The 17,127-nt window shown below is 46.5% G+C and overlaps 4 protein-coding genes across 4 annotated transcripts; 2 read left to right on the top strand and 2 right to left on the bottom strand.

The window, feature by feature from the left end:
- The first annotated feature begins 1,106 nt into the window (after positions 1-1,106).
- Positions 1,107-2,936, top strand: LOC108156783 (putative defense protein 3). The gene is made up of 2 exons (XM_017288457.2): positions 1,107-1,631; positions 2,798-2,936. Exons 1-2 carry the CDS (start codon positions 1,171-1,173, stop codon positions 2,868-2,870), a joined length of 534 nt encoding a protein of 177 aa, XP_017143946.2. The 5' UTR covers positions 1,107-1,170; the 3' UTR covers positions 2,871-2,936.
- Positions 2,937-4,342: 1,406 nt separating this feature from the next.
- On the top strand, positions 4,343-5,742 carry LOC108156781 (probable phosphoserine aminotransferase). Its single transcript, XM_017288454.2, has 3 exons — positions 4,343-4,523; positions 4,605-5,281; positions 5,342-5,742. Exons 1-3 carry the CDS (start codon positions 4,479-4,481, stop codon positions 5,712-5,714), a joined length of 1,095 nt encoding a protein of 364 aa, XP_017143943.1. The 5' UTR covers positions 4,343-4,478; the 3' UTR covers positions 5,715-5,742.
- Positions 5,721-6,469, bottom strand: LOC108156782 (guanosine-3',5'-bis(diphosphate) 3'-pyrophosphohydrolase MESH1). The gene is made up of 3 exons (XM_017288456.2): positions 6,316-6,469; positions 5,911-6,255; positions 5,721-5,851 (listed from the first exon to the last, which is right to left on the bottom strand). The coding sequence occupies exons 1-3, from the start codon at positions 6,391-6,393 to the stop codon at positions 5,735-5,737; spliced, it is 540 nt and encodes a 179-aa protein (XP_017143945.1). The 5' UTR covers positions 6,394-6,469; the 3' UTR covers positions 5,721-5,734.
- Positions 6,470-7,542: 1,073 nt separating this feature from the next.
- On the bottom strand, positions 7,543-8,792 carry LOC108157645 (cytochrome c1, heme protein, mitochondrial). Its single transcript, XM_017289792.2, has one exon. The coding sequence runs from the start codon at positions 8,681-8,683 to the stop codon at positions 7,652-7,654; it is 1,032 nt and encodes a 343-aa protein (XP_017145281.1). The 5' UTR covers positions 8,684-8,792; the 3' UTR covers positions 7,543-7,651.
- Between the last annotated feature and the right edge of the window lie 8,335 nt (positions 8,793-17,127).

Here is a 17,127-nt window from a genome sequence, read left to right as displayed (position 1 = left end):
GGATCATTTTAATGATTAGTAGTTTGTTTAAAACAGGCCTTGCCATACAAACAAAAGTTGATGAAACATTAAAAATGGTAGAGAGCTACCTATGCAGGGGCCTAAGGTCTACTCAACTTGGCCTACAGCCTTATTTTTTGTTCCCGTGTAATCTGAATGATGCTTTATAAATGGTCGGAAGTGCACAAGGTATGACATTTATTTCGTATTTTTTCAAATACATCTCTACTTTTGAGTATAGTTTGTTCAGAAAGAAATCTTATAGGGTTGTACAAATTTGTTCCTTCTGCCTTTTAAATAAATTTACCCACACAAACAGATACCATTGCCGGATGCACTAACTGAACTAGCAGACGATGAGTCCTTTTGAATTGAGGGACAAAAGGGAGACAAAGTAATGCACAAAAGCTGAAACGCATTCAACAGAGCTGCGGGCAGAGCTCCATCAAAATGAAATGAACACCACGCTTCTGGGGAAATGTTTTTCAAAATTCTCATTCGGGCACTGGACGCGCTGGTCCATGTGTTGGCGGTGCCCAGAAAGGAAACCGCCGCTTGCAACTGCCACTGCGAAATGCGAAATGCGAAACGCAGCGCGGAATCAGAGCAGGGAAAAATATCATGAAAATACTCGGAGCAACGAAATCAACGCCAACGGCGGCTGCATGTCAATTAAAACATTAAAACGCGCTGAAAAATGCACCAAAAAAATGGCGCAAAGCAAACAAACAAACGAGACAACGATTAGAAGCATAGAATTTCGCAATCGAGCACTTAGAGCTGTATTGGAGCCCAGACTCCAAGCGGGCGACTCCGCTTGGGGGAAGGGGCTAATGTGTGACCCAGTTCGGAGCACTGTGCAGGAAAGGAACTCTCAGCGGCGCTGGCGCTGATTTGGCTATTGGTTTTTTGATCATTAAAAACTGGTTGGCCAAGGCAGCCACTGCAGCAGCAGCAGCAGAGGCAGTCGGCAAAGCCCATACCCATATCTCTCTACATATGACCGCCCGCCCATGTCTTTGACGAAGCTGCTGGAGCTGCTGGGGGCCTTATAAACGGCCGGCGATGGCGGCCGCGAGCCAAGTTTTACCGCTACATTAGCCGTGCACGCGCGTGTTTTTCCCACGATTCGAAAACGAAGAAAAATCTACAAAAAAAAAGATTAAGAAAATGAAGGATCGCTTTACCAGAATAGCCCAGGAAGTGCCCAGCATGCTGCTGATTATGCTACTGCCCTTGCTCATCGGAAGCACTGCCGCATTTCCGGATGGGGCCCCAGCCGATACGTGTGTGAAGCAGCGCGCGAACCAGCCCAACCACGGAAAGGCCCGTACACAGCCAGCCCACACAAATCCCTTTGAGGTGGTGGCCGATGCCCAGAGCTACCATCCGGGTCAGCAGATCTCTGTGGTCATCTATCCGCACGCACAGCAGAGCACGGTCTTCAGGGGCTTCTTCCTGCAGGCCCGCGACGCGCACTCCAATGAGTGGATTGGCGAGTGGGTCCAGAGCGAGAACACAAAAACCATACCTGAGTGCTCGGCCATAACGCACTCGGATAACCGGGACAAACTGGGGGCCAAGCTGCTATGGAAGGCGCCGCAGAACAAGCGCGGCAATGTTTACTTTACGTAAGTCTGGTGCGGGATGACCGTCGTCGAGGGGATTTCTTGATGATTTGGCAATAAACTAAGCCTGACATCAAACAGTGTCGTCGCTTGTCTGTCGTTTGTCACCATCGTCATTATCGTCATTACCATCACATAATCATCATGAGCAGTAGCAGTAGCAGTAGCAATAACCGTGGTTGTATTAGGAGCACCATCATCGTCTGGGAAGGGCATTCATTAATCATACGCCACGTTGACCCACATAACAAAATGCGCACATAATTGTCAGGCCGACAAAACTTGCCGGATAATCACACAAAAAGCATTATGTAATTGATTTATTCGAAAAAAGCCAAACGTGAAAGAGTTCCATCCATTCATGCATCCATCCACGCATCCACAAAAAAGGCATCAAACGGCAAAGACGCTTTGCTCAGGCACAGGCCCAGGGCAAAATACAAAGACAACGTTGTCAATGCTTTTTATATGACAAAAGCAACTTTGTGACAAGATGGCACTGTCCTACATGGGTGGGTTCTGACTGGCAGCAGTTGATAGTTTGACTCTTTTGTCATTAATCATTTTACCAAAAATTATGCTAAAAGTAAGATTAAATGAAGTATAAAGTCGAGCATTTGGCAAAAGAAAGAGCACAGACAGGACTACAGAATTTAATGCTGAAAGAGGAAAATCATGTCTAGGTCTATGCAAATTTAATGAGAGGATTTTCCCATGACTAAACTGTTTTTGCCGAAATATTGCCAAGAGAAGAATCAAGAGAAAAGAGCTTATGGGGAAAAACATTTATATAGTTATATTTGAAAATTAAATGACTTTATAGGCTTAATAATAAATAGGAACATTCAACAAGGATTTCATATATTACCAGGAAAGGAAAAATGAATAAGAAATTGTAGACTCCTTATAAATAAGGCAGAGGTAAGACAGAGTGCTCTTGTCCAAGAAATGATATGGAAATCTGCGGCAGGGCCAAGCCTCATCCAAATTCTGTTGCCTAGTGTCGCCGTACAACAGCTCCCCCATCAAGGCCCCTACCTGGAAACTGTCGATTCATCAATTATTACCTATTTATAGCAACCGCCTATATTTAATCATTGTAAAATTGTTAGCCTGGCATACGAAAATCATGACTTGCTCGATTGTAAAATTTACATTTTCCTTTGCAGCGGCACTGTGCTACAGGAGTACGGCACCTTCTGGAGCGACATCGTGAACAAGGTGCAGGCCGAGCCGCAATAACGAAAATTATGTACTTATTTATAACAGCTGTACTCGTATATACCCTGTACTGGGCAATAAATCTTTAAAACCTTAATTAGTCAAAAGGAAATTGTTGTTTGAAGATTTTTCAAATTCCCATTTGGCGGACGGACGGACGGACGTCTTTGGGCCAAGCCCCCCACTGAGCTGTGCAATCAACATTACAGAGCAAAATTATTGACTTTTTGGCTTAACGTTTATGAATTGACCAGAGCTACACACACATATATATGTACATACACACACACACTTGCAGAACCATGGCCGACAGGCCCTCCCACATCCGAGAACTCGTACCAAGCCACCAGTGCGCCCGACTGACCCACCCACACTAGGCCGCAATCGGACGCACGAGCCGAACACGTTTAAGTTTCCAGACACGTTGGCCAGCTTCTCATTGGAAATTTGTTTTGGCCCAGCCAGTAAATTGGAAACTTTAAGCACCTTTCATGCCGGCTATGAATAGAGACTGGGCCGGACTATGGCGATAAAGTAATTAAGGCACAGGCCGTAGCCAGATGGCTAGTGAAATTCCTATATATTCCAGGCCTTTATATGCCCTACCCTTTAACTACTGGCATCTTATCAGAGGAAGCGGATAAGAAATCACTTGAGAGTGGGACCAGCCATAAACAAGTTCCGAGAATTTTTGCTCAATAGAAATATTTCATAAAATTATTAACAAAATTTCATACGTATAGGGAAGCATTACTGTACATATTTTCATACTTAATTGCAGGCCTTCAATTTCCAATATTCTCATTCATATGTATATATTGATTCCAAAGATAGACTTAAGAAAATTGAATACTTGAAAGAAAAGGCAGACTTGACTATACAAATCTATAAGCACACTTAACTTAAAGCTTTTAAACCGTAATGACATAATCGGGAGAAGGTTCAAAGTTACTTGCGGCAATGATTGCTGTGGTAATGAGAATGATTTACAAAACTATACTGTTCAATAGACAAATCAAAGTAGCGGTAGGTCGCAATCAGTTGGCCGGAGCGAATTACCTGATAAGTTGTTACTTGTAAAAAAATACATGTGCATGACGTTAAAGCGATGCTCTACTGTACGCACACACACGTGCACAATCAACCCGAAGCTTGTTTACTGGAATTCAAGTTGTTTTCGTCTCCCTCCAGCAAACGGTGCATGGCAACCCACCTCGAAAGTGGGGAGTAGAGTGGCGGAGAATCGCATGTTGTTTTCGTGCGTTGCAGTCGGCGTCTGACGTCGACCGCAGACGACTTTTGGCGACTTGTTTTGATCGAATTCGCTGCATCTGCCTTTATTGTCTGGCTTCTCCGGCGGTGCAGGGGCGCATTCGGTGTGCACGAGCAATGCAGCGATCCACCTCCATCGCGCGCAGTACGCCCCTGGACAATGCGAGTTCGTTGTCCAGCCGAAGTCTGTTTTGCCCCCACACGCTTTTTTTCAGTTTACATTGACTTGTTGCTGTTCTTTCTGCCATTTCGTTTATCAGCACGAACGAGTGACGGCGGCAGCAGCGTTGGGAGCAGCTCCAACACTTTCAGTCGTGTCTTGCCGGAGACAGGTTCACAGATCGCAAAAGCTTCAGTATGGTTATCAATTTCGCCGCCGGTCCCGCCAAATTGCCCGAGGAGGTCAGCCGCATGGTCAGACGAGAATATTTCATACCAGTTCTAACCGATTTTCGGTCTTCCTGATTCGCCCTGATTCCGTAGGTTCTGAAGGAGGTGCAGGCAAATCTTCTTGACTGCAATGGCAGCGGCATATCGGTTATGGAAATGTCCCACCGTTCCAGCAGCTACGGCAAGATCCAGGAGACGGCCATCAACGATCTCCGCGAGCTCCTCAACATCCCCAGCAACTACAGGGTTCTTCTGATGCAGGGCGGTGGCACCGGGCAGTTTGCTGCCGTCGCCCTCAATCTGATTGGTGTCACTGGCACCGCCGATTACGTCATTACCGGCTCATGGTCAGAGAAGGCAGCCAAGGAGGCGGCCCAGTACGGCAAGGTGAATGCCGTTCTTCCCAAGGCGGCCAAGTACATATCCGTGCCCCGACAGAACAGCTGGAAGCTGGACCCCAAGGCCTCGTATGTCTACTACTGCGACAACGAGACAGTCGAGGGCGTTGAATTTGACTTTGTGCCAGAAGTGCCGGCCGATGTGCCGCTGGTGGCTGATATGTCGTCCAACTTCCTTTCGCGGCCCATCGATGTTGCCAAGTTTGGGGTAATATTTGCCGGCGCACAGAAGAACATTGGACCAGCGGGCACAACAGTGATAATTGTGCGCGAGGATCTGATTGGCAAGCATCTGAAGAGCACACCATCCATCCTGAACTTCCAACTGATGGACAAGAACAGCTCCCTGATGAACACCCCACCCACATTTGTGTAGGTTTCCAGGCTTTCTGTCTTTTTTCCCAATGCTAATCCGTGCTCCGTTCTTTGCAGCATCTACGTGATGGGCTTGGTTTTCAAGTGGATCAAGCGAAATGGCGGCATCGCTGGCATGTCCAAGCTGGCCAACGCCAAGTCGCAGCTCATCTATGAGACCATCGATAAGTCCAACGGCTTCTATTACTGCCCCGTGGACTCGAATGTGCGCTCCCACATGAACGTTCCATTCCGAATTGGCAGCGCCGCCGGCAATGATGCACTGGAGCAGGAGTTTCTGGCCAAGGCCGAGGCTGATGGCATGATCCAGCTGAAGGGCCACCGCTCAGTGGGCGGTATACGTGCATCGCTGTACAATGCCGTCACCCTGGAGGAGACGCAGCAGCTGGCAAATCTCATGGTGGAGTTTTACAAAAACAATAAAAAATAAGACATCTTGTTGATTTATATTTACAAAAGCCCGCGCTGTCTGAAGATCTCGTCCAGCTTGAGTTCCAGGTTGGCATTGGTGCCGCGCAGATTGTCCACCACCTGCTTGGCCCAAACGAAGTACAGCTCCCGACGTTCCTGTGATGGAAAAGGGGGGATTGCTTAGAATGCTTTTCTGTGGCGGCAGCTCTGCTTACCTCCGTCCATCCCTGCGGCGTGTTGACCAGCAAGTCCCTTAGATTGTCCAGCTTATCAGCCAGCTTGATGAGCTTAGCCCTGGGGCTCGTCTTGGCCGCATTGGCGATTTGCAAACGCTTGCGTTCCTGCTTCTCCAGCGATTTGTCGTCGGTCACCTCGCGAACCAGACCACAGACATCGCCGCCAAACAATTGCTCCACGTCTGCAAACGTCGCGTCCGTGTCCTCCACCACATCGTGGAGCAGGCCGGCCATTAGCACGGCCTCATCCTCAATACAAGCCTCCACAGCCAGAATCGTACTCACATTTATCACATGATTTACATACGGCGTTTGCGGGGGATCCTATAACAAATCAAATTGTCGCTCAATACAATCGCTATAGACCCGGTTAGTTTCCCTTACCTTGCGCCGCTGGTCCCGATGTTGGTGTGCCGCATATTGCAGACATTTCATAAACCTGCTGGAAGGACTCGTTGTCATTTTTAGTGGGTCTGTTTCGACTGTTTTTGTTTTGTTTTTGTCCACTCGCGTCGCCGGGCCCGTGTTCTGAAGAAAAATAAATAAACAGTGTTCAGTTACTCACTCCGAATTATCCAAGTTCCATCATACATATTCCTCGGTTATGATATTCCGTCGAATATTAATAGCCAGATAGGTCTCGCAGCCCTGCCCACATAATTTTATCCGATTAATCAATCAATTTTCTATTTGACTGGCTTATTTTAAATACTTGCTTTTATTGGATTTTGTCTAAATAAAGGTTTTAGCGAAAAAGGTAAACAAATAAAACGTAAGAAAAAAATCGTTTCTATTGCTCAATTTTGATATTTCGTTGAATAATGCTGACTAACTAAAACCCTTAGCTCTGCCCACATAATTTTAAATCATTGATGAATAAATGTTCTACAAGATTAGCTACATTTAAGTACCCCCATTTATTTTGTTTTGACTACAGCAAGGATTAAAGGAAAAAAGGTCAACAAAAAAACGGTCGCAGTGTTGTCATGTCAATGTTACTGGTATTTGAAGGTATTTTTCATGTCACCGGTGTATACCCTACTTCATTAATTTAATATGTGGATACTGTTTTAAAATTGTTTGAAAACGTACTTAATAATGATTGTTATCTTATATTGATTTGTTTTTGACATATTCATGCATATGGTTAATTTCTTGTATATATATACATATCTCGATCCCGATACCTATTCTTGGTCTCTGTAAGAAGACAACAAGCCGAAAAATATCGTTGAAATAGCTTTAAACCAGAGCCTGACTAGTTTCTGCTTATTTTGGAGCTTGAGATGACAAACATTTTCTCAATTCTATAATATCCTTTTCCATAGGGTATGCCGAATGTTGCGCATCCCGCGTCATGTTGAGGGGTAATGCTGAATGTTAAAAAAACCTGCGGATGGAAATTTCTATATCACTAGTTCTTTATATATCTTTTAAAATTGAATTTAATAGAAGAATTTGATAAAAATATACCATTATATACCTAAATATACCGTCGGCTCAATAGAGTTGGAAAGTAAAAATAAGAATTTGGTATTTTATTATTTATTTATTTTCGTGGCGCCCTGGATTGTCTATCGCTTGTTATCGATTGCAGCGCGCGGTGAATTATTGTTTTTGAACATGTTTATTTTTTGTACGAATTAGAAAATAATTTAATGAATATTTGAGTATATGATGATTACTTGGGCTTGCAATCTCCGTCGTTATTCTTGCCATTTCACTTCTTCTTGTTGTGCTCATGTTTGGGGCAAGCTTCATCGGTCTTGGCCTTTGCATTGCCATGGCCGTTTCCCTTGCTCTGGCCATTTCCATTTCCGTTTCCATTGACCTCCGGCACGTAGAAAATCTTGCGTGACTTCAACGCCGACCACTTATGGCGCTTGATGTAGTAGCTGAGTCCAATCAGGAATGAACAAATGAGGAACACCCTGATCAGCAACAGCTTGCGCTCATCTGACTCCGGCTCCGAGGTCCACTTGAGGAACGTGACCACATCCTTTGCAATCTGGGACCCCGATGGGGCAACCTCCTCGTCAGCGTAGGTCACAACCTCGTTGTTGATGACCTGACCCATCGATATGGCGCCGCCAGAGAAGTAGGGATTGAAGTACTGGCCGTCGCGCAGCACGAACCCAGCTGGCGGATCACAGTAGCCAGTCAGCAGTGCAAAAATGTAGTCCTCGCCGCCCTTGCGGGCGGAAACGATGTAGCTCAGGTCCGGCGGATAGGCTCCGTTGTTGGCCGAGCGAGCGGCGTCCTCGTTCGGATAGGGCGACGGCAAATAGTCGGACAGCTTGCCCGGGCGCTCAAAGTACTCGCCGTTCTCGTCGGGTCCATCCTTTACCATCACCTGCTCGGCCTGCGCCTTCGCCTCCGCTTCGGTCATGCAATTGTTGACCAGATTGCGGTACGCAATGTACTGCAGTGAGTGGCACGAGGAGCACACCTCCTTGTACACCTGGTAGCCGCGGCGTACAGCCTCCTTGTCGAGGGCCGACAGTAGACCCTTATGGTTCCAAAACTGCTTCGGTGGGTGCACACAGTCGTGCGAGGCATCCACACTCGCATCCAGGGCGTATAGCAGCGCCCCCAGTCCGCCGGTCAGAGCACCGAAAGCCAGCCATTTTGAACGTCCCGGGATCCAGTTGGGAGCCGAAAACCTAGACTTTGGGCGCACGGGTGAGCGTTTCAGATAGCCCTTGGAAAGCTGCATTAGCTTCGAGATAGCGTGTCCAAATTTGTTAGCCATGACTACACTTTTCTTTTCCCAAAATCTTTTCACGGGCGATACAAAATTCTTTTTTCTTCGTTCGGCCAGTGCTGTACAACTTTTTCCGGGGGATAGAGTTTCCAAGCAATTGTCAGATCTAACAAATCAGGGTTACTGCAAATGATTTATTAGCTTAAGCACTTTTTCGAGCTGAAAATTGCTGAAGCGCAGCTTCGCTGCTTATCCACGATCTACGATATTTCTTCATAAACCATATGTAAAACAAAACCCACCCAAAATTACTGTTATTCTGTAGGAATCAGAAACTCTCTTACAGATAAAAAAAAAGGAAATTGTTGAATCAACTTTGTGTTTCTTTTGTTGTGGCAATCACCTCCTCCTGCGTTTTCTTCATCCACTCACAACCCCAGCCAGCGGAGCAACAAATGCCGGGCACTTTCATTTGTTATCTGGCGCAATAATCTGTAAATCTGTAACAGCCCACCAAACAACGGTGCATACAATATTTCCTAGCCATTCTTCACACTGTGTGACCACGAAATCGTCAAAGTCAGGCCAAAGCCCCAACCCCAGCCCCATCCCCCAGTCCCAGTATTCCGTCTGTAGTCGTCAGTTAGATTGCAGCTCAACGGCCCCCCGACGTCGACGGAGCGAGCGATGTAAACTGTTTTTGGTGGAAATTTGTACCTGATTTTATATTTCCCTTTATTGTTACACTGTTATTACGTATTTCCATGTTTACCATATTTTTACATGCGCTTACAGACTGCTGTTTTTTTCATTTTTCTATGTGTGTGAGTGTGATGTGTCTGTGTGTGTGTGTGTGACTGTTTGTACTGCGTTCTGCTTCTGCGCAGCGATGCATAATTCCCACTTTTTGGATTTTTGTGTGCCATGGTGTGGTTGCGGTGGTTGCGGTGGTGGTGGTGGTGGTTGCCTTTGCTGCTGCGCAATTAATAATTCTTTTCGACTAGCGTGAAATTTTCATAAAACAAGAAAAAGCAACAAGCAACCGCACCAACTTTCCATGAAAATCTCCGGCCATTAGTAGCAATCGCAACGCTTTTCCCCCCGAGTCCAAAACGGAGAGAAATAAAGAAAGAGGCAAATGAGGAAGGAGACTTGGAAACCACAGAGAGATTGCACGACCTCATAGAAATGGGTTCACGTCATAAATTTTATTCAAATTACAAACTCATTAATATATGGCGTTGTTGATTTTTCCAAGTCAATGGCGCGGCGTTGATTGTTCAATTTAAAGCAACTCTATTTGCCAGTGTTGGGCAGCGCACTGACAAAGCTGCAATGACATATTGGAATAATAGCGTAGCACAGCATAGCCATACATTCTTAGGTTGATTATTCGCAAAAAAGATGGTCTGCAAATAAAAATGCCTGCATACAAACAGCAAAAAAGTATGCATAATTTTGCAATAAATGTAAATATTACTGGTCCGCTTCCTCTTCTCCTGGGAGAAGAGACAAAGCGCCATGCTGCTGTAGTTTCCTGTTGCCCCATCGCGGCTCGGCTCCACCATCGGCTCCATGATAATGATGATGACGACGATGATGCTGCGCTGTGCGCTGTACGCTTTGCGCTGGCCATGTCCCACTCCTTATCTTGGCAGCACGAAAACCAGAAACAAGAATTATAGACCAAAAGCCAGTTGCAATGTAAGTGCACCATGTACCGTAGGTGTGTGTGTGGGGGCAATGCATGTAGTTGGTGATTGTGTGCGTGCCTGCGGCTAGAAGCGAAGGCAGAGCAGAACAGAACAGAAGAACCGTGAGGCTGTGCAGTTACATCTGCTGCAGTGTTGGTCTGGACTCCAGAATTTATTGTAAGGAAACAATCAGATTTATATGTACATAGTATATCAAAAATTAATCGATTCGAAGAGGGATAATATGGGTTGAATATGGGCGAATCATCACGATTTTTTGCCAGTAAGCAGAACAGCTGATCGATCGTCAGAATCAAATGAACGTGAAACAAGCTGCTCTCTTCTCTCTTATCTTTCAGGTTCTCATTCTGGTTGCCATGTACTTTTCAATCTCGCAAAAAAAGCCAATGCTCCCCTATATACAACAACATCACGATCGGGCCTGCCTGTCAGGGTGTGTGTGTGTGTTTATGTGTAGCATGCGGTTGCTGTGGATTTTTGTAAACTTTTGCCACAGCTCTCGCGGTCGTCACTCACACAGAGAGAGGGGGCATGGCATGGCCAGGCACAGGCACAGGCACAGGCACAGGGCCGCCCCGATGAAAGGGGAGCGGGCCGGAGGAAGACCCGAGCTTCATTATGACGTTGTAACTGTCTTTTCAATTTCTCGTTTTGCCCGATTCGCTTTGCCAAATGGAGCCTAGTAGATACACAGCTTAATCGCTTGTAGCTGAATCGAACCCTTTCCTTTCACGGTAGCCACAGAGCTGTTACCAAAGATTTAGGGATGTACAAACCCATGTAACTATTTTTCATCTATACTTCATCCTTACTTCTATCTCTATGATACATACAAAAATAGAAGGGATCTTCCACTTCAGAACTAATTTTGTCTTCGATTAAGCGAAAATCGTAAAAATTGATTGAAAATCGACAAATCGATCATTTAAAAGTTATTGACATCCCTAATACCCGGCTCACGCTCATAGCTGAACGAGTGAGTGTTGGCCCTTTTTGCCGGAGCAGAGCAGATCAGTTAGCTGAAGATTGTTTTGATGCTCAAATAGAGACAGGGGCAGGGGCAGGGGCTGGGAGTGGGTACAGCGAACTGGGAACTGAGCGTGAGCCCAGATGCTGAAGATGGATCTCTGTCTGAACGTTTGTCCGTGTTCTGTTCTGTTCTTTTCTTTTCTTTTCTGCTCGGTTCGGTTCTTTTCTCCAGCCCCAGCAACAGACACAGCAATTGACTCGTGCGTGTGGGTAAGTGTGTGTGAGCAGCTCCCAAGTGAGTGTTGGTATCGTATCCCCAACGACGTGGTTCTGGCTATGGATGTGGATGTGGAAGTGGATGCCGTTGATGAGTTTTGTTTTAATTCTGCTTCTTGGCTTCAATTTCTTATAAAAATTGTTTATATGCACGTAATAGTTGGTCCCGTACCTCTCTCTCTCTCGCTCTCTCTCTGTGTGTGTGTACAGCCACACACAGATACTCGGATACAGATGCAGATATATGTGTTCATACACTACCACTAAGAGAGACTTTGTTGTTGCTGTGATTTGGTGAATCGCGCGTAGCCGATTGTAATTATTGTAATCGAGTCTCGAACCGATCCAATCCGATACGATACGATCGCCATAGCAATAGCCCATTGCCGCTTCAGGTCCAACAGATCAGGCCGCCACGACATCAGCATCAACATCAGCAGCAGCATCTGAGGAGCATCGTCTTCGGCTGATTTGATTTTGTTTTAGTTGTTTTGATCATTTTGTAATAGTTTTCTCAGTGCAGCAGTGCTCTGTTTAAATCATCTTGGCCAAGGCAGAGCAGAGCAGAGCAGAGTAGAGACCTGGCCAGATCTCGTGATCGTTTTGGTTTGGCTTGAATTGAGCCAAGCCGAGCCGAGCCGAGACGAGCGCGCGCTTTTCTCTTTGATGCCAACAACGTCATAGTCATAGGCCCAGTCATGATTGTTGTTGCTGTTGCTGTTGCTTTTGACTAAAAGTTGATTGACTGTCTGCTCATTTAGCCGCTTGTCCATGGCTCGCTCCGTTTGTTGGCTTTGGCTTTGGTTGTGCGACTGCGACTGTGGCTGTGGAGCTTGTTGGTTTGTCCATTTGCCATCTCTGTCGTTTCCCCCATCTCCTCCATCCCCATCTTCATCTTCATCTTCGGCAACGGCAGCGACAGCGTCAGCGTCAGCGGCTTCTCTTGCACATTTCGTTTTAGGCCATTATAGTTTTGAACATGTTCAAGTGCCATTCTCACGATTGTTTATAGTCTTTTAATTTCAGCTCAAGCACAAGAAATAAACAGTGAAATTTAGCAGCAGGCGATTTGTTGTTCTTAGGCTTTAATGTTCCTCACTTGAGGAGCCCGAACCGAACGAAACCCAGCTTCGAGTGCAGTCCCCAGTCGCCAGTCGGCGCTTACTGTTCCCAGCTTCAGCTTCAGATTCGGTTTCGGCCCAGAATCAAACTCCGCTCCGGTCTGCGGCAGCAGCAGCAGAAGCAATGGTGAAAGGCTTCAAGTGGTCAATAAGTACCAGGGAGCTTGACAGTCTCCAGGCGGCCACACAATCTGAAGTACTCCAAAATGTTTGCCTATTAAACAGTCATCAATGATTGTTACATTCTACAAATAGAAATTGGAAGAGCTGGGATTATAAAAGAGAAGAGGAGAATGTTTGAAGAGCTGGAAGAGGTTCTTCCATTGAGTCGGAGCTATATGTATGTACTTGCGTTTGTGTTGTGCCATTCAATGTTGATCTGCTGATCTGTAAGAGCTTGATGAATCTATCTGTACTTATCGCATCGCTGAGATCTGTCTCACATCAATCAATTGAGAATCTGCTGTTCAATAGGAGCTCGAAGAATCTACCTCTTCATCCCTTACATCTATCCTAGATCAAATTTATTGTTTGCACAGCACAGGAGACGTATTGTCTCTTGTATCTTTCTATCCAACTATTTCAACTCACAGCTTGATCTATTCCGCTCGTATCTCTGATATCATTCTCGGATCAAGTATATTGTGTATTGAGGAGTATTGTAACTGAGGATCTGCCGATCAGTCCAAACAAGCAATTCGATCACTCGATCGTTAATTAACTCCCATCGAAATTCCGCCAAATTGACATTCTCAGAGGCGGCTCTAAGCTCCATTTCCATTTACATTTCCACTGACATCTCAACATTTGTCCATTGCGGAAAAGGGGAGCTCCATTCCACTCCACTCCACTCCACTCCAGTCCAATCCATGATCATGGCATGGCATGGCATGGCATCTCATGATCATCTTGGGCAATTTTCGCGCATGGAACTTTCAACTCCAAAATGGACTGACAATTGATTTGTGCCAACCAGCAAAGGCAAGTTAGCCTGCAATTTAAATTAAAAGCGCAATTGAACTGGAAAATTCGTCTAAATTGTTTTTACAATTACCCACACACGGACCCACGGAAAAAACCTGAGACACAGCAGATAGATAGATAGAGAGAGGGGGGAGACTTGGGAGACGAAGAAGAGTTTCAGTTTTTATTGTGGCACTGCCATGGTCACAATCAAATCCCATCCTGAACAATCGCGGCTCTAACAGCATGCAATAGGAGACCCGACCCGACCAGAGTACAGAGCACACAGAGCACAGAGCATACAATACATAAAAATCTCAAAACTAATGATGCTAAAGACGGGAGGACGCCGAGAAGGAGAAGGAGAAGGAGGCGGAGACCGATCCGATGCCCGGCCATGTCTATGACTATGACTATGACTATGGCCATGGGATGAAATGAAGCTGCTTTCGTTCGAAATTTATGCATGAGAAGAAAGATCGCTTTGGCAGGAAGAGGATCCCCAACAGCAGGGTAGCTAGGCCAAAGAAATGGTCCGCTTTTTTTGGTGGGAGTTCTGCATTTATTTATTTTTATTTTCTTTACTCTTCTGCGATAAAGATCGGAAAAGCCCGAAGTTTAGAAAGGCAACAGCAGTAACAACAGCAGCAGCAGCAGAGCAGCATCCAAGCCAGGTCCAGGCTAGCAACAAGCAACAGGCAGAGGCAGAGGCAGAGGCAGAGTCAGAGCCAATGCCAGAGCCAGCTTCTACGGGTATCTATGTATCTGCAATACATAAATTGTATGTATCTATGGCCTGCCACCACTGCCACATACATTCTACAATGTATCTTCTTGGTGGTGGTGTCTATGTGTGTGTATCTGTATCTATGTAATGAGCATGTAACTAAACTTCTGTGCAGCCAAAACTCCTACAACAGAGACACAAAAACAAAAAGAGACAGACACCACACCGAAACCCCAGTTGGAGCAGCCCCAGAGGCCAGAAGAGATGGGGAGTAGAAGGTACGGTACGAAGCTGGAGCTGTAGCTGGAGCTGGAGCTGTGGCAGAGACCTACTATGAGTACCAGCTCTAAAACTCCCTCAATACCCGTTTGCCGCAACTTTACTTCAATTCAACTGTACTGGCTCTTTCGCTGGGCTGGGGACTCTTGGCCGTGTCTCTGGCAGCGGCAACAGCAACAGCAGCGGCTGCGGCTTCGGCTTCGGCTGTGGCTTTGGCTGGGGCTCTGCTCTATCTGATGATGGCCGTTAACGTTCAAGTTAAGGCTGAAGAGCGCCCGACCCGACCTGCGCTGCCCTACCCTACCCTACCCCCTGCACTGCCCTGCCCCCTGATCTTGGTTCTCCGCTCGATTGCTCGATCGTCTGCTGGCTGCTTGCTGCTTGCTGCTCGCTCGTTCGTTTTGGCCAGAAGTTTTGTGTTGCTTGGTTCTGCTTCCCCACTCGTAAACATGAGGTACGTTCTTTCCTCTTCTTGTTCTCTTCTCTTCTCTTCTTTTCTTCTGCTTCCCTGCCTCGACTTGAGGCTTGACTTCATTTGTTTGGCTTTTTCGGGAGACAAAAAACTGGTTATTACTCTTTTCTTCTCCTTTAATTTTGTTTTTGGCTTTGGCTTTGGCTCTGGCTTTTTCGGTTAGAGGTTTTCGGTTAGAGCGGTGGTCTCTTGGTCTTCTGGTCTGGTCGCGCCGTTGACTCTTTTTCGGGCACAGTGGCGTATGCAAAGGGGCCAAATGACTACGTTGGCCCAGAGCTTACCCGCCATCTACGTCGCTGGCCTGAACTCTACAGCTAAAGCTACAGCTACAGCTACGCAGCTTCCCAGCAGCTACCATTTTCGATCCGAGCCACGACCGAGAGGAGGCATAAAAACCAAATCTCAGCTTCTAGGCAACGTTTTGTGGGCAGCAGAGGCAGCGGCTGAGGCAGCGGCAGCGTGCAACAAGTAGGAAGTGGGCGCGCATTGGCACAGGCTTGGCCCGGACTGGTCGGTCTTCCTTCTAGCCAGCATCCATGCCACCATGCCACCACCTCCTATCACTTGCTCCCCTCCCGCGCTGCAGTGGCAACTTTTTTAGCGTCCAACTCCTTTGTTACATTTCGCGAGAGAGGTAAACGATCGTTAGAAAGGTTTTATATGAAGCCGTGGCTTCAGATTTGCGCTCATGTCTATTTATTGGACTTGCCGTTGCCGGTGCTAGACGTTGGACGTGGACCTGGACCTGGACCTGGAGCTGGAGCTATCGTTTCTATGGTCATGTTACCGCAGCCTGTCGTTTAAGATGGCTTTTGGCTGCGTTCGTTGCTGGGTTTTGTTTGTTTGGTTTGGTTTCGTTTGGTTTGTTGGCCTGCACAGTTTTTTTTTTTATCCATTTTGGTGGCCGTGGCCTGTGTCCCATCCTGCTGAATCGTCCATCTAGCTGCAGCTACAGCACAGCCACAGCACAGCAACAGCAACAGCAACAGCCTCAACTTCAATGGAAGTGGAAGTGGCATGAAATGCTGTTAACCTCGTTTGAACTTTGCCATTTGTTTGAGCCATTGGATTTGGATGGGCCGATCTTTCTTTCTTTTCTGCTTTTGGACTGTTTAGACAGGCCGGCCAAGCAATTTAAATATATTGCAAACAAAAGGAGTGTATGTAATTTAATGTGAGTGGACGTCGGACACGGACATGGCTGGGGATGGGGATAGGGGATTGGGGATGTGGATGGAGATCGAAATGGGGCTGGGGGTCTTAGATGGGGCACATGGACGTTGCCAGGCCACGTTGGGCAACGGAAAAAACACAACTGACATTTACAATAAAAGATACGAGTCCGAGTTGGAGCTGGAGCTGGAGCTAGAGATTGGTTGGGTCACACACCCTCTACCCCTACCTCCACCTCTCCAACACCGACACCAACACCTCTCCTCTGCACACACCTCAAAGTTTTCGCAATGACAAGTAGCCCAGGCGTGTGTGATTTTTTTGTAATACCCGGGGTACCCGTGGAGTCAATGGGTATGTTGTGCTCGTGCAGATCTATGGAACGGGTAGAAGGAATAAAGATATCTGTTTCAGGCTTGTATGTGGCCAGATTATTTACATGGTTAATTCGGATAATTATTGAAGCAAAGGTGATGAAATATGTGTACATACACCATATATTAGGGCCCCAATTAGATAATTTTCTAGTTAGTGCACACACAATGGATCCAAGTAGCGGGTATTTCCTAGTCGGAAAATCGACTTTGACGTTTTTACCTGCTCTTTAATCTGCTCCGGAGAGCTGGAGAGCTGGAGTGCTGGAGAGCTGGAGAGCTGGTGCTGGAGCTGAGACTGGGGCTCGGCTTTGAATTGGGTTATGTGATGGGGCCCAGGCCCGGTACTGTGGGAAGAATTTAGCGTTTAATTGGGGCAGGCAGCCCCAGAGAAAGAGAGAGGGAGTAACTGGAGTGATATGA

The sequence above is a fragment of the Drosophila miranda genome, chromosome 2 (assembly GCF_003369915.1).
Source record: "Drosophila miranda strain MSH22 chromosome 2, D.miranda_PacBio2.1, whole genome shotgun sequence".
NCBI lineage: Eukaryota > Metazoa > Arthropoda > Insecta > Diptera > Drosophilidae > Drosophila > Drosophila miranda.
The sequence above is the reverse complement of the archived record's forward strand: the minus strand, read 5'-3'. Positions and strand labels throughout refer to the sequence as shown.

Coding starts and splice junctions, on each gene's coding strand:
- LOC108156782 (XM_017288456.2), bottom strand. CDS start 6,393: ATGACAACGAGTCCTTCCAGCAGGTTTATGAAATGTCTGCAATATGCG. Junction 6,256..6,315: donor ATCGGGACCAGCGGCGCAAG/GTAAGGGAAACT, acceptor GATTTGTTATAG/GATCCCCCGCAAACGCCGTA. Junction 5,852..5,910: donor CGCCGCAGGGATGGACGGAG/GTAAGCAGAGCT, acceptor TTTCCATCACAG/GAACGTCGGGAGCTGTACTT.
- LOC108157645 (XM_017289792.2), bottom strand. CDS start 8,683: ATGGCTAACAAATTTGGACACGCTATCTCGAAGCTAATGCAGCTTTCC.
- LOC108156783 (XM_017288457.2), top strand. CDS start 1,171: ATGAAGGATCGCTTTACCAGAATAGCCCAGGAAGTGCCCAGCATGCTG. Junction 1,632..2,797: donor CGCGGCAATGTTTACTTTAC/GTAAGTCTGGTG, acceptor TTTCCTTTGCAG/CGGCACTGTGCTACAGGAGT.
- LOC108156781 (XM_017288454.2), top strand. CDS start 4,479: ATGGTTATCAATTTCGCCGCCGGTCCCGCCAAATTGCCCGAGGAG. Junction 4,524..4,604: donor CCGCCAAATTGCCCGAGGAG/GTCAGCCGCATG, acceptor CTGATTCCGTAG/GTTCTGAAGGAGGTGCAGGC. Junction 5,282..5,341: donor AACACCCCACCCACATTTGT/GTAGGTTTCCAG, acceptor CGTTCTTTGCAG/CATCTACGTGATGGGCTTGG.